The 15,691-nt window shown below is 52.2% G+C and overlaps 1 protein-coding gene across 1 annotated transcript; it reads left to right on the top strand.

The window, feature by feature from the left end:
• Positions 1–1,892: 1,892 nt before the first annotated feature.
• LOC120689211 (glycine-rich protein 1-like) lies at positions 1,893–2,453 on the top strand. Its single transcript, XM_039971526.1, has one exon. The coding sequence runs from the start codon at positions 1,893–1,895 to the stop codon at positions 2,451–2,453; it is 561 nt and encodes a 186-aa protein (XP_039827460.1).
• The last annotated feature ends 13,238 nt before the right edge of the window (positions 2,454–15,691 follow it).

Below are 15,691 nucleotides of genomic sequence, written 5' to 3'. Positions count from 1 at the left end.
AAACGACATTTTATGCAGGGGTTCATTTTTCGAAAAACCTTTTAGAAATCAGTTTTTGTAGTAAAACAGAGTTCAGGTTTTAAACTGCTACCGGACTCCCCGTCCGTCGTAGCACGCGGCACAACTGCCGGAACCAATTCCAAAACAACTCACACCAGCCCATCCCAAAGAAACACTAGTTATGTGACCACACCATAACTCGCCCAATACCGTGGGCACGGACTATTCGAATAGATTCTTAACTCTGCAGAGATGTGCAACTTTACCCACAAGCAGGATACCACAACTCGAACACCGTCGTGTCGGTGTAGATCCCGACATAGCCATTACCCACCATAGCTAAGCCTGACTAGCCATCACGGGTTGTACCAAGGGGTCATTGACCGTTCACTCAGGTATAACCGGGCATAAGTCGCTCTGGGCTTATCCCTTATCCTTAGTCACCCGCTGCTCTCAGCTCTCCTGATGGCTATCACACCAACTAGTGGGATTTATGCTACGCCGTTGCCCATACAACGGTCGAGTGGTTTGCACGATAGTGGAGTTAGGTGAGATGACACACCAACTCGGTCCTTACATGCGACAAGATGGATATCTCCCTTCTTTGCCCTGCCACACAGGCATAAGCACACCAATCGGCAATTCGCACAGAAATGCCGTCCATCCCGTCCATACTTATCTTTCGAAAATCCACAATTTATCCCTTCCCAAACACACACATTCTCTTTATAAAACAAATAGTATTTATGAATAAAGTTCTAGCGCTCTAATAACGATTAACGTCCAAGCAAAATCAGACATTAATCTAGGTGGTCAAGGAATGGTCATCACAAATCAAGGGGGTGGCTATCCAACCGTGTTTTCATGCAAGCAAAACATATGCAATTTTATAAAGCAGGCCATTGGGTTGTGTTTATAAATACTAGGACAGAAACATGCATCAAAGGATGGGATTGAACTTGCCGTCTTCAAAGCCTTCGGGGAAGTCCTGTCCTTCGGGCTCGGGGTCGCGGATCGGGTCCTCGTTCACCTGCTCACCGTACTGCTCGTCAACGGGTTCTCCTTCGTTCACTCCGTGGTCTACAGCGCACACAAACAAACACACAATCAGAACAAGGATTTGTCGTCGAGCTTGAAACGGGAACACATGAAATATAGAGCATAGAGTATTATTTTTGGGCGGTTTCTGAATAGTATGGCCAGAACTGAGTTAGGAGAGGCGAGGTAAAATTTTAGGTTAAGCTGGGGTCGTTAGGCACATAAAATGATAGGTCAGGGGAGCGTTTAGGCCCTAAACAGGGGTCCAGGGACCTAATTGTAATTAAGATTAAGCAGGCAGGGGCTTGGTTTATACTTTAGAAGTTTCTTGGGTTAATCTGAAAGAGTCAGGGGCTTAGTTGTAAATAACTTTATATGGTGGGGGTTTATTTTGGAAACATAACAAGGGTAAGGGTTTAATTGCAAAAGGGTTTAAAAGGGCGGGGTCTCTTTACTGATTAAAGGAAAGTGGAGGGGGGTATGGGCAAAAACGCCCTTCTTCTTCCCCCTCCTCGCGGCAGAACAGGGGAAGGGCCGAGCGGCGCCGGCGGCGGCCGATTCGGCCGTCCTGGGCCTCGACGGCGGCCCGGGGTAGAGGGGAAAGGAGGTGGGGGCCCTGCGGGGTCGATTCCCGGCCTCACCTTGGGCCGGGGCGGCGCTCAGAGGCGGGGCGACGCGGGCTGGCGGCGGCGGCGCTACTGAAGCGGGGCGGCGGCGCTAGCGCTGGGAGGGGGAGGCAGTGGTGGCCAGGGGGGGTTTGAGTGTGAGGGTGTGGCGCCGGTGGGGAGGCTTTTATAGCCGTGGAGAGGCGGTGGCGGCTTGGCGGGATGCGGCGGAGGCCGGCGGCCGGAGTAATGGCGGTGGGGGCCGGCGTCAACGGTGGTCGGGGCTCGGCGAGGCGACGTGACGCCTCAGGCAGGCGGCGACCACTGCAGGCGTCACTGTGCCGAGGTCGCCGCCGCCTGTACGGCGTCAACGGCGGCGGTGTGCGCGCGGCAGGCGGGCCGGTGCCGTGGCCCGACGCGTCGCGACTCGGCGAGCGCGTGCACGCGCGCGCGCGCACGTCCGGCCCGGGCGCGGGCACGCGGCCGGGGAGTGGCTCGGGTGCAGTAGGGCGCAGGCGAGCGGGTCCGGGCGGCGGTGTGCGCGGCGCGGCGGGCGCGGGCTGGGCACGGCCGGGGCGCGGGCTGGTGCGCGCCGAGCCGCTGCAGGGCGGCGCGTGCGCTGGGGGTTTGGGGAAGGCGCGCGCGCGGGGCGCCCGGTGGCAGGCCGAGCGGGGTAGGGGTGGCGTGCCCGGGGGAAGGCGCGCGTTGCGTGCGGCGGCGTGGCACGGTCGCGCGGCTGGCGTCGCGGCGTGCACGGCCCGACGCGCCGCGGCGCGGCTAGCGCGTCCACGCACGCGTGGGGAGGTGTGATGCGTGTGCACGGGCGGCGGTGAGCTGCTGCAGCTGCGAAGGGGGGGGGCTCGGTGCGGCGAGCGGCCAGCGCAGAGGGGTGGTGGCGCGTCCGTGCCGCGCGGAGCAGGGGAAGGGGGGGCCGGGCCGGTGCTCTGCCGCGATCGGGAAGGAGGGAGGAGAAGGGAGGAAGGAGAGAGAGGGAGAGGGAAAAGAAAAAAAAGAAAAAGAAAAAATGGGAAAAAGGAGATAAAGAGAAAAGAAGAAAGGAAGGAAAATGGAGAGAGGGAGGGGCGGGAATCGCGCTGACGCGATGCGGCCCCGGCCGGCCACGCGCGGCGGTCGCGTGCGACGAGAGCAGGCGGGATTCGCGGCGTGGTCTACGGCTGGTCGGCCACGCGCGTGTCGCGCGCAGAGGAGGATGGGACAACGGGTGTTCGGGAAGGAGAAATTATCTCGGGATTTGGGTTTAGGGTTTTGGAAGGATCTCGAGCTCAGCGACGAAACACAACATTAGCGCATGATTTATTTTAGTCAATTTTCGGGATGTTACAAACCTACCCCACTTAAAATGAATCTCGTCCTCGAGATTCGACTGGTTCCTAAATAGGTGGGGAAATTCCTTCTTCAAAGCATCTTCGCGTTCCCACGTAGCTTCTTTTACTCCGTGTCTGCTCCACTGAACTCTGCAAATTCGTACTTCGGAGTTTCTGGTCCTCCTGGTGACGGTGTCTAGGATCTTCACCGGTATCTCCTGATATCGCAGGTCTGGCTGCAGATCTATCGTCTCAACCGGCACATGCTCTACTTCGGGTATCCTCAAACACCTTCTCAACTGCGAGACATGGAATACTGGGTGGATATCCGACATTTCTTCTGGTAGCTCCAAACGGTATGCTACCGCTCCAACTTTCTTCAAAACTCGGTATGGTCCAATATACCGAGGGGCCAATTTTCCTTGTACTTGGAATCTTCGGGTTCCCCGAATAGGCGATACCTTGAGATACACGAAATCTCCTGGGTTAAAACTTATTTCCCGTCTTTTCTTGTCCGCATAGCTCTTTTGTCGGGACTGGGCTGCTTTTAGCTTTTCTCGAATCTCGGCGACTCTTTCTTCGGCTTCTTTTATGAGGGCGGGGCCGACTAGGGCTCGTTCTCCAACTTCTGACCACATCAGAGGGGTTCTGCATTTTCTTCCGTAGAGGGCTTCAAACGGTGACATACCCAAGCTTGCTTGGTACCCGTTGTTGTATGAGAACTCGGCATAGGGTAAGCTTTGTTCCCAATCCTTGCCATAAGTGAGGACACATGCCCTCAACATATCTTCCAAAATCTGATTTACCCTTTCTGTCTGACCATCAGTCTGCGGGTGATAGGCGGAACTAAAGTCCAGCTTGGTGCCCATGGCTTTATGCAAACTTTTCCAAAATCTAGAGGTGAACTGGGTTCCTCTATCTGAGACGATTCGGCTGGGCACACCATGCAATTTCACTATGTTCTCTATATAGAGCTTAGCCAGCTTCTCCCCGTCATAGTTGGTCCGTACGGGTATGAAGTGAGCTGATTTAGTAAGGCGATCCACTATTACCCATATGGAGTCATGTCCTTTCTGAGTTCTGGGCAAGCCCACCACAAAGTCCATTCCTACTTCATCCCATTTCCACACCGGGATGGGTAGGGGTTGCAGTAATCCTGCCGGCTTCTGGTGTTCAGCTTTGATTCTCTGGCAAGTATCACAACGGGCGACAAATCGTGCAATATCTGCCTTCATCCCATTCCACCAATACTTTTGTTTTATGTCCATGTACATTTTGGTGGATCCTGGGTGAATTGAGTAGGCCGAGTTATGAGCTTCATCCATGATCATCTGCCTGAAATCTCCTTTCTGAGGCACACAAATTCTGTCTTTATACCACAACGTTCCCTTATTATCAACTCGAAAGTCTGGGGCCTTATTTTCTCCGGTTTGCCTCCGGATTTCCATCAGTCCTTTGTCCGATCTCTGGGCTTTCCTGATTCTTTCCTCCAGAGTGGATTGAACGTTCAGCACTTGGCTGGAGCCTCGAGGAACAATGTGCACATTTAATCGTGCCATTTCCTCTTGTAGATGGTCATTCTTGGGCCCGTAGGATTTCCGACTCAGGGCGTCGGCCACTACGTTTGCCTTTCCCGGGTGGTAATGGATTTCCAAATTATAATCTTTGACTAATTCCAGCCATCTTCTCTGTCTCAAGTTTAGGTCTGGTTGGGTGAAGATATACTTCAGACTTTTATGATCGGTAAAGATTTCACACTTATTCCCAATCAAATAATGCCTCCAGATCTTAAGTGCGTGCACTACGGCTGCAAGTTCCAAGTCATGGGTCGGGTAGTTTTGCTCATGAGTCCTGAGCTGTCGGGAAGCATATGCAACGACTTTCCCATCTTGCATCAGCACACAACCCAATCCTTGTCGGGACGCATCACAATAGATGACAAAATCCCGATGAATATCCGGCAGGGTTAGCACTGGGGCTGTTGTCAATCTTCGCTTCAACTCCTGGAAGCTCCTTTCGCACGACTCCGTCCAGGTGAACTTCTTTTCTTTCTTGAGCAGCTCTGTCATGGGCCGGGCTATTTTAGAAAACCCTTCAATGAATCTCCGATAATACCCAGCTAATCCAAGAAAACTCCTGATCTCACTCACATTGGTCGGCGGCTGCCAGTTGGATACTGCTTCGACCTTCTCGGGGTCTACTGCCACTCCTTCTGCGGTCAAAATGTGACCAAGGAAGGCTACTTTCTCCAGCCAAAATTCACACTTGCTGAATTTGGCGTATAGCCTATGCACTCTCAGTTTTTCCAAAACTACCCTCAGGTGCTGCTCGTGCTCCTGAATGCTCTTCGAGTAAATAAGTATGTCGTCAATGAAGACTACGACAAACTTATCTAGCTCGTCCATAAACACTTTGTTCATGAGGTTCATGAAATAGGCAGGTGCATTTGTCAGTCCAAAAGACATCACTGTGAACTCAAACTGTCCGTATCGGGTGACAAAGGCTGTCTTCGGGACGTCGCTTTCCCTAATCTTGAGCTGAAAATATCCGGACCTTAGGTCAATCTTGGAAAAGTACTTGGCTCCTTTTAATTGATCGAAAAGATCATCGATCCTGGGAAGGGGGTACTTATTCTTGATAGTGACCTCGTTTAGTGCCCGGTAATCTACACATAGTCTCATACTTCCGTCCTTCTTCTTGACGAATAGAACCGGGGCTCCCCAAGGAGACGAACTCGGCCTGATGAAGCCAATTCGTTGTAGTTCCTCTAATTGTTTCTTTAATTCTGCCAACTCGGTGGCTGCCATCCTATAAGGTCTCTTGGCTATAGGGGCAGTCCCAGGGACAAGGTCAATGACAAATTCTATGTCCCTATCTGGTGGCATACCGGGAAGTTCTTCGGGAAAGACATCGGGATATTCATTCACTACTGGGACTTCTTCCAAGGACTTGGCTTCCATGCTGAATACCATCGGGTTTGCTCCACATTCCCGGGTATGACAGGTCACTTGGACTCCCTCTGGGTTTGTCAGATGTACTACTTTGTCCGTACAACCTATGAGGCCATTGTGTTTGCTTAGCCAGTCCATTCCGAGGATCACATCTATCCCTTCTGACTTAAGTACTATTAGGTCTGCTAAAAACTCTACCCCACTTAAATTGATCCTTACCCGTAGACAACCCAGTTGACACCTGATGTCTCCGCCGGGCGTCCGGGTTAATAGGGGTGTTTTTAGTAGTACTGTAGGTATTTTATGTTTCTCCACAAAACTTGAGGATATGAACGAGTGTGATGCTCCAGAATCAAACAGTACTGTTGCAAGAGTTGAGCTGACTAGGTACTCACCGAGTACTACGCCCTGGGCTCCTTGAGCTTCCTGTGCGTCGATGTGGTTGACACGGGCTCGTCCAAAAGACTGTTGGGATTGCCTCTGCTGGTTGTTGTTGTTGTTGCTGTTGCCACGGAGGGGCACTCGGTTGGCACCGGTCAGAACTGGCTTGGGTCCGTTCACTGTGTTGGAGAAAGCCGAAGTAGCAGGCTTGTTCTTGGCGTAGGGGCAGTCGGCGATGAAGTGACCCGTCTCACGGCAGTTGAAGCAGGCTCTCACGTTGCTGTTGTTGTTGGTGACCTGGCTCGCATTATTCTGTGAGGCCCTCATGGTGTTCTGGCTTCTGGGCTGTGTGTTAGGGGCCCGTGGTCCTATCACTTGAGACTGAGTTTTGTACTGCATTGGGGCTTGGGACCTTGGCGCGTTGTAGCTGAGACTTCTGGTTTTCTGGAAACGATCCTGCTGGCGTGACTTACTCTCCAGGAACTTGCGCTTGTTCTCTTTTCTTTCCTCAATCTTAGCCCTCTCGGTGAGGATTGCCTTGTTCATCAAGGTGTTGAAATCAGGATAGATCTGAGGAGTGAGCAGGGTCCTGAGTTCTGGGTTTAGTCCCTTCTTGAACATGTCCTGCTTCTTCTCGTCGTCGTTCACTTCATCTGGCGCATATCGAGACAGCTCCATAAACTGGTGAGTATATTCTTCCACCGACATACTCCCCTGCTGAAGTGCGCGGAACTCATCTGCCTTGCGCTTCATGGTGGCCGAGGGGATGTGATAACGGCGGAACTCCCTCACGAATTCATTCCAGGTGATGGTGGAGGCATCTCTGGCAGCAGCGCAGTAATTCTCCCACCAGGCTAAGGCAGTCCCGGTGAGTTGATGTGCAGCCAGAAGAACTTTGTCTCGATCCTGGCACCCAAATGGCTCGAGCTTCCTCTGGATCACGCGGAGCCAGTCATCTGCATCCAAGGGATTGCTAGATCCAGCAAAAGTGGGTGGCTTGGCCCTCAGAAAAGCTGTCAGCTTGTCATTAAAGGTCTGCTCTCGTGGCTGCCTGTTCACTAGAGCATTGGCCAGTGTCTCCAGTATGAGAGTCTGGTTATGGATTACTTGTGCCAGGTCCACGAAAGGTGGTGGTGGTGGTGGTGGCAGCTGTGCACCATGATTTTCTCCTCTGCCCTGACTCACTTCTTGTTCCTCCTGAGGATGGTTTTGCCCGTCAGGGTGTATTCCTGCATCAGCAGCTGCAGGGTCCCTGACGCGGGAGGCCCTTGTGACGCTCCGGGAAACCATCTGCAGAACGAGTGGATTGGGACTAAGATTAGGTGATGTTTAAGTTGGTTAAGTCGTATTTTTGAAAAGGCAGTATCTATTTACTGCCGGCAAGCACACAATCAACAAGCAATCATCACAAACAACAACCAACTTGATTACAGCAAGGGGGTACAACACAGGGGACACGACTAGAACGCGTACTACACGTCCGGGTACACACTTCAAAAGAAAAGGGCACAGAACTTCTTCGGACCACACGGCTTCATCCCTTGACGGTCGCCAGCACTTTAGGCTGTCTCATCGGCTTGAGTGGGTTCCTCCCTCGGAAAGGAACTCACGATCTCCGGGGAAATGAGTGGTCCCGGTTCGCCATCCTCTAGACCTCCGTTTTCCCGGGGTGGTGCCGTGGCTTCTCTTGCGGCAGCGGCCGTAGACCTTCCAGGGTTCTCGGGTGGGGCTAGTGGGTTTCCCACGAGCGGTCCCCATCCTAAGACAGGCGTTCCGAGCAGCACATGGTCTTCTCCTATTGCCGGGACTGGGGTCCCACTACTAGTCCATTCTTGCATACGCCGGTCTCGGGCTTGCCTGAGGCTCTCCTGAGCAACTGCTTCACTGCTGACCGCTGCTGCGGCTCTTGCCTCGGCTTGGACTGCTCGGATCTGCTGCAGTCTTAGCGCGAGCTCTGCTTGCTCGGCTCGATGGGTCTGTTCCCTCAGCAAGTTGGCTTGCTCGTCAAAGAGCTGATCCAAGGAGGCTAGGTAGGTGGCTACATGGTACAGGAGGACTTCTTCATGGCGGCGCCGTTCCAGGCTTCTCATTCGAGCTTCCCAAACTGGAGTTCTGATGGCTGGTGGGAAGAACCTCATTGGCGTGGGGGTGAGGTGTCCTTCGAAAATCCGGCACAGGTAACGAAGTGCCTTCCTGACGGCTAGGGGATAGGTGTCCTGGTGCCTAAACCCTGTAGCAGTCACTCGCCATGACAGGATGTCGGGGTAGCGGTTACTTCTGGCGACGACTATGATCACCCTGCAGCGGAGAGTACCATGATGCTCATACTCTCGGCTGTAGTACCTTGGGCGTTCCGTGACGCCAAGGCTCTCCAGGGCGTTGATCAAGAGGCTGGGGAAGCCAGGTGCAGCTTGGCAGTCGCCCTGGGTCCATCCTTCCTCAGCCATCTGAAAACAAAGATATGGTGAAAAACTTGCACAATTATTTGAGGTACACAAAGGGGTAGGTGATTTTTATTCATGGCATCATGGTGGGGTACAACCTCATGGGTACATGATTATTATTAGAGCAAAGGTTCTAGTTTGGAGACAACTCCTATCATGGAGACCCTTCCTCGAACCTAAGAGGGCGCTTCTTCAGTGGGAGATACTGATCCATCATGTCATCCTCGGTCTGAGTTCCTTTATCCCAGTGGGTCTCTTCAGGTTCTTCTTCTTCAGTTTGAGTTCCAACATCCCAATGGGTTTCCATGGGCTCCTCCTCTTCGGTCTGAATGCCTACGTCCCATTGAGCCTCTTCGGGTTCTTCTTCCGCGTCTTCTTCTATCCATCCACCTATTCCCCAGCGAGCCTCGTACCTCCGCATACGAGCTTGGAGAGCGGCTAGCGAGTCCTCGGCGCGTGTGGCTCTTGCTCGCTGTTCTTCCAGTTCCTCCTCTTTTTCATCCATTTGGACTTGGAGGGCGGCTAGGGAGTACTCGGCATGGAAAGTCCTCGACCGTTGTTCCTCCATCTCCTGGGTTGCTTTTTCTGCTCTGTGGACCTGCTGTTTCAGTTGTGCTGCTTGCTCGCGATAGAGCTCATCCAGGCCGGTGAGATAGATGGATAGGTGAGAGACCGTGTCTTCTAGGTCTTCTTCTTCTCTTCCAAGTCCTCTCATCCTAGCAATCCATGTGCGTCCCCTTCCTTCAGTCGGCGGGAAGAATCCCATAGGAGTACGCTGGAGGTGATGCCTGTAGATCACACGCAGACGCCGCAGGGCTTTGCGGGCGGCTTTCCGATAGGTGTCCGGGAAACGGAATCCAGTGGTGGAGATGAACCAGGGGTCCACATCAGGGTAGCGGGTGCTCCTTGCTATGAAGATCATCAAGTCACACCGAAGAGTGCCCTTGGAGTCGTACTCCCGGTAAAGAAACTCTGGCGGATCCACAACTCCAATGCGTTCCAGGCTGAGTATCAACAACTTTGGAAGGCCGGGCTCTGCGAAACAGATTCCGCCGATCCATCCATTGTCAGCCATCTGGAACAGGGCAAGAACCAAAGGTAAGTGTTTGTGTGAGGAAAGGATTAAGGATAGAAAAGTCCTAAGGTGAAAGGTCCTGAAAACGGGTTTCGCTCCTAGGGTCACGTCCTACGGCCAACCTACGGCTCTGATACCACCTGAAGCGTCCCCTCATAAGAGAAGACTTAAATGTGATACAAAACATCAGTCCCAGGAGGCTGATGCCACATTTATTACATCAGATGGTTCAAAACCTTACAAACCTTGGCGGACACTCGATACAGATGATAACAAGGATTAACCAAGCTACGACAATACACCAGAGTGCTACTAATACGGGATCTAATTCAGGCTCAGAGTACTGCGTCAGCGGAGGCTTCTCGACAGGGCTGGTACCACAGGCAAGGTTGGGTGTAGAACGATAACCCTACTCGGCGTCGCCTGGCACGAAGTCTGGGTCTTCTTCTGTAAAAAGTAAGAGTGGGGTGAGTACAAACGTACTCAGCAAGTCCAACCACACCCACGGAGGGGGGGTTATAACAGAATAATATGCATAGGTAAATCAAGGGTAAGGTTACGGTTTAATTTGCAGAAAAACGACATTTTATGCAGGGGTTCATTTTTCGAAAAACCTTTTAGAAATCAGTTTTTGTAGTAAAACAGAGTTCAGGTTTTAAACTGCTACCGGACTCCCCGTCCGTCGTAGCACGCGGCACAACTGCCGGAACCAATTCCAAAACAACTCACACCAGCCCATCCCAAAGAAACACTAGTTATGTGACCACACCATAACTCGCCCAATACCGTGGGCACGGACTATTCGAATAGATTCTTAACTCTGCAGAGATGTGCAACTTTACCCACAAGCAGGATACCACAACTCGAACACCGTCGTGTCGGTGTAGATCCCGACATAGCCATTACCCACCATAGCTAAGCCTGACTAGCCATCACGGGTTGTACCAAGGGGTCATTGACCGTTCACTCAGGTATAACCGGGCATAAGTCGCTCTGGGCTTATCCCTTATCCTTAGTCACCCGCTGCTCTCAGCTCTCCTGATGGCTATCACACCAACTAGTGGGATTTATGCTACGCCGTTGCCCATACAACGGTCGAGTGGTTTGCACGATAGTGGAGTTAGGTGAGATGACACACCAACTCGGTCCTTACATGCGACAAGATGGATATCTCCCTTCTTTGCCCTGCCACACAGGCATAAGCACACCAATCGGCAATTCGCACAGAAATGCCGTCCATCCCGTCCATACTTATCTTTCGAAAATCCACAATTTATCCCTTCCCAAACACACACATTCTCTTTATAAAACAAATAGTATTTATGAATAAAGTTCTAGCGCTCTAATAACGATTAACGTCCAAGCAAAATCAGACATTAATCTAGGTGGTCAAGGAATGGTCATCACAAATCAAGGGGGTGGCTATCCAACCGTGTTTTCATGCAAGCAAAACATATGCAATTTTATAAAGCAGGCCATTGGGTTGTGTTTATAAATACTAGGACAGAAACATGCATCAAAGGATGGGATTGAACTTGCCGTCTTCAAAGCCTTCGGGGAAGTCCTGTCCTTCGGGCTCGGGGTCGCGGATCGGGTCCTCGTTCACCTGCTCACCGTACTGCTCGTCAACGGGTTCTCCTTCGTTCACTCCGTGGTCTACAGCGCACACAAACAAACACACAATCAGAACAAGGATTTGTCGTCGAGCTTGAAACGGGAACACATGAAATATAGAGCATAGAGTATTATTTTTGGGCGGTTTCTGAATAGTATGGCCAGAACTGAGTTAGGAGAGGCGAGGTAAAATTTTAGGTTAAGCTGGGGTCGTTAGGCACATAAAATGATAGGTCAGGGGAGCGTTTAGGCCCTAAACAGGGGTCCAGGGACCTAATTGTAATTAAGATTAAGCAGGCAGGGGCTTGGTTTATACTTTAGAAGTTTCTTGGGTTAATCTGAAAGAGTCAGGGGCTTAGTTGTAAATAACTTTATATGGTGGGGGTTTATTTTGGAAACATAACAAGGGTAAGGGTTTAATTGCAAAAGGGTTTAAAAGGGCGGGGTCTCTTTACTGATTAAAGGAAAGTGGAGGGGGGTATGGGCAAAAACGCCCTTCTTCTTCCCCCTCCTCGCGGCAGAACAGGGGAAGGGCCGAGCGGCGCCGGCGGCGGCCGATTCGGCCGTCCTGGGCCTCGACGGCGGCCCGGGGTAGAGGGGAAAGGAGGTGGGGGCCCTGCGGGGTCGATTCCCGGCCTCACCTTGGGCCGGGGCGGCGCTCAGAGGCGGGGCGACGCGGGCTGGCGGCGGCGGCGCTACTGAAGCGGGGCGGCGGCGCTAGCGCTGGGAGGGGGAGGCAGTGGTGGCCAGGGGGGGTTTGAGTGTGAGGGTGTGGCGCCGGTGGGGAGGCTTTTATAGCCGTGGAGAGGCGGTGGCGGCTTGGCGGGATGCGGCGGAGGCCGGCGGCCGGAGTAATGGCGGTGGGGGCCGGCGTCAACGGTGGTCGGGGCTCGGCGAGGCGACGTGACGCCTCAGGCAGGCGGCGACCACTGCAGGCGTCACTGTGCCGAGGTCGCCGCCGCCTGTACGGCGTCAACGGCGGCGGTGTGCGCGCGGCAGGCGGGCCGGTGCCGTGGCCCGACGCGTCGCGACTCGGCGAGCGCGTGCACGCGCGCGCGCGCACGTCCGGCCCGGGCGCGGGCACGCGGCCGGGGAGTGGCTCGGGTGCAGTAGGGCGCAGGCGAGCGGGTCCGGGCGGCGGTGTGCGCGGCGCGGCGGGCGCGGGCTGGGCACGGCCGGGGCGCGGGCTGGTGCGCGCCGAGCCGCTGCAGGGCGGCGCGTGCGCTGGGGGTTTGGGGAAGGCGCGCGCGCGGGGCGCCCGGTGGCAGGCCGAGCGGGGTAGGGGTGGCGTGCCCGGGGGAAGGCGCGCGTTGCGTGCGGCGGCGTGGCACGGTCGCGCGGCTGGCGTCGCGGCGTGCACGGCCCGACGCGCCGCGGCGCGGCTAGCGCGTCCACGCACGCGTGGGGAGGTGTGATGCGTGTGCACGGGCGGCGGTGAGCTGCTGCAGCTGCGAAGGGGGGGGGCTCGGTGCGGCGAGCGGCCAGCGCATAGGGGTGGTGGCGCGTCCGTGCCGCGCGGAGCAGGGGAAGGGGGGGCCGGGCCGGTGCTCTGCCGCGATCGGGAAGGAGGGAGGAGAAGGGAGGAAGGAGAGAGAGGGAGAGGGAAAAGAAAAAAAAGAAAAAGAAAAAATGGGAAAAAGGAGATAAAGAGAAAAGAAGAAAGGAAGGAAAATGGAGAGAGGGAGGGGCGGGAATCGCGCTGACGCGATGCGGCCCCGGCCGGCCACGCGCGGCGGTCGCGTGCGACGAGAGCAGGCGGGATTCGCGGCGTGGTCTACGGCTGGTCGGCCACGCGCGTGTCGCGCGCAGAGGAGGATGGGACAACGGGTGTTCGGGAAGGAGAAATTATCTCGGGATTTGGGTTTAGGGTTTTGGAAGGATCTCGAGCTCAGCGACGAAACACAACATTAGCGCATGATTTATTTTAGTCAATTTTCGGGATGTTACAACTTTTGTATAAGTCCTTGGAACTTTAGGAGCTAAAGAAACAAACAGTAGGGACTTCTGGGGCTAAGCTGTTGTTTGGGGCTAAAGGATGAGAAATCCCTCTTGAGAAGTTTTTTGAACTTTTAGACTACAGGAGGCCTATTATTCCACTCCTATTTCTGTTCCCCACCTCTTGGATGCATGAATGTTAGGGGTAATATGGTACTTTGTACACTCATATAATGATCTCTAGTCTTTTTTAGTCTTTGAAACCACACAAGTAGAGACTAAAATTTTTAGTCCATAAACTAAAATTAGTCTAGAGATTTTTAGCAACCAAGGCCTCGCTTAGTTGCGTGCGTAATTTTTTTAAAATGGAATATTTGCACATTTTAAGTATTAAATATAGACTAATTACAAAAATAATTACAGAACTCGTCTGTAAACAAGTTCTGTAAACTACGAGACAAAAGGAAATCTTACATTACAGAACTTGTCTGTAGATGAGTTTTGTAATTAGTTTATATTTAATACTTGAAATGTGTAAATATTTCATTTCAAAAAAATTACACATGCAACTAAACAAGGGCTTTATCCATGGCAAGAAGCAAGCCGTAGGGCGGGCGTAGCCATCGCTGGCGGGCCGTAAAGCCACGCGCATTTTGTATGGTAGGCCCCGATGTATGCGTAATGCGTGTCAGCGTGTGGCCGCGCCCCTCCTCTAGCAGTAGCTGCCTTTTGCAGGTCCTCACTTTCTCTTTCTCCTGCCCAATGGATGGCTGGTGTGGTGGCATCAATTATCCTGCAGAGCAGCAGACCCCCGTCCGTCGCCGTCACTGTGCGCCACCCAGCGCGTGGGGCTCCGCCAACTTTACGACTGGGGGGGACTGTGGGGTGTGCGGCGCCGGCGCGTACTGTGGGGTGGTACTGTGGAGTGTGGACTGGGTGTGCGCGCTTGCGTTGCATCCTTCGCTGCGCTACCACCCGGGTGGCATGGCATGTAGTAGTTGTTCCTGTGGCGGATGCCGGATGGGGAGATGGCAGGCACGCAACAGGGTTCACCTTTTCATTTTTTTTATAAATCCCGACGATCACCAGAAACGGAAGTCCGGACGAAATTCCACCGAAAACCGCATTTTTCGAACGGAAGGTGAATTCAAATTTAAAAAACGAAATTCCGGAAATTCCGGGCGGAATTCCGCTACTTTCCGGCAGAATTCCGGACTTTCTGCTGGAAAATGTCATTTTTTTACTACAAATGCTCCAAACATATGAATAATTAAATAATTTGATAGAATATTTTTTGTATCTATTGTATATTCAATGTACAATGCATATTAAATATATTACACACAAATTATTCATAACAAAAACATATTGTCACATGAAATCACAAATAAAATGCATGAAAACTAAATTTATCACAATAACTTAAGTACATAGTTACAATCCATAGACCATAATATAAGTTTACAATACATAAATTGCATAGTCCATATAAAAACCAAGTTCAATCCAATAAACAATGTTTATGTATATCACGTAGTACTTAATAAGTAATGAAGATATGATGAAAGTGCAAGGATAAATAAAGGAGACCTCTCATTCCATTCAAAACATATATTCTTTTAACCCATTGATAGTACGGATATTAAAAAGCTATAAATCCTACCTCATTAGACTACAAATAACCTTGTTTTCAACTAAAATTCAATTTTAGCCTAGCAAATGATCTTAGATTTGAGTGTGTTCTAGTCCTATTTGCTTAGAAAAACACCTAGTTTTTTATCATATTTTCCCCCAATTTTTTACAATTTTTTTTGAATTTTCCAAATTCAAAACGAAAAATACTGAAAATTTCCAAAATTCTATTTCCCGGCTACTAGGGGAAACAGAATTTTTTCCCGTTTTCCAGCGGTATACTGTCGGAAAGTTTTTCCCAGGCGGTAGTACGAGGACTAGTGCGCCACGCCACGGCACGCGCGCCACCGTACGTCGTCGTCCGGCCAGCCGCTTGCTAGCTTTACCTGCTACGGCGTTGCCGCCACGCTCCCCCATGCATCGTGATTCGCGCGGTACTTGCACGCGTATCCCAAGCGTATAGTGTCAGTGGGGCCGTTTCAATTCCTCTCCAATCAAGCCTTGCCTGTCGTCCAGCCTACTCACCATGGACCGAGTCCATGTGCGTCTATGATGCTTCCTCCAAAACACTACGTTCACACACACACCCCATTAGGGTGTGTTTAGTTGGTGAAAAAGTTTGGGTTTTGGCACGGTAGCACATTTCATTGTTATTTGACAAATAATATCCAATCATGAACTAATTATGCTT

The sequence above is a fragment of the Panicum virgatum genome, chromosome 9N (genome assembly GCF_016808335.1).
Source record: "Panicum virgatum strain AP13 chromosome 9N, P.virgatum_v5, whole genome shotgun sequence".
NCBI classification, from domain to species: domain Eukaryota; kingdom Viridiplantae; phylum Streptophyta; class Magnoliopsida; order Poales; family Poaceae; genus Panicum; species Panicum virgatum.
This window is presented reverse-complemented; position numbering and strand designations above follow the sequence as displayed.

Coding starts and splice junctions, on each gene's coding strand:
- LOC120689211 (XM_039971526.1), top strand. CDS start 1,893: ATGGCGGTGGGGGCCGGCGTCAACGGTGGTCGGGGCTCGGCGAGGCGA.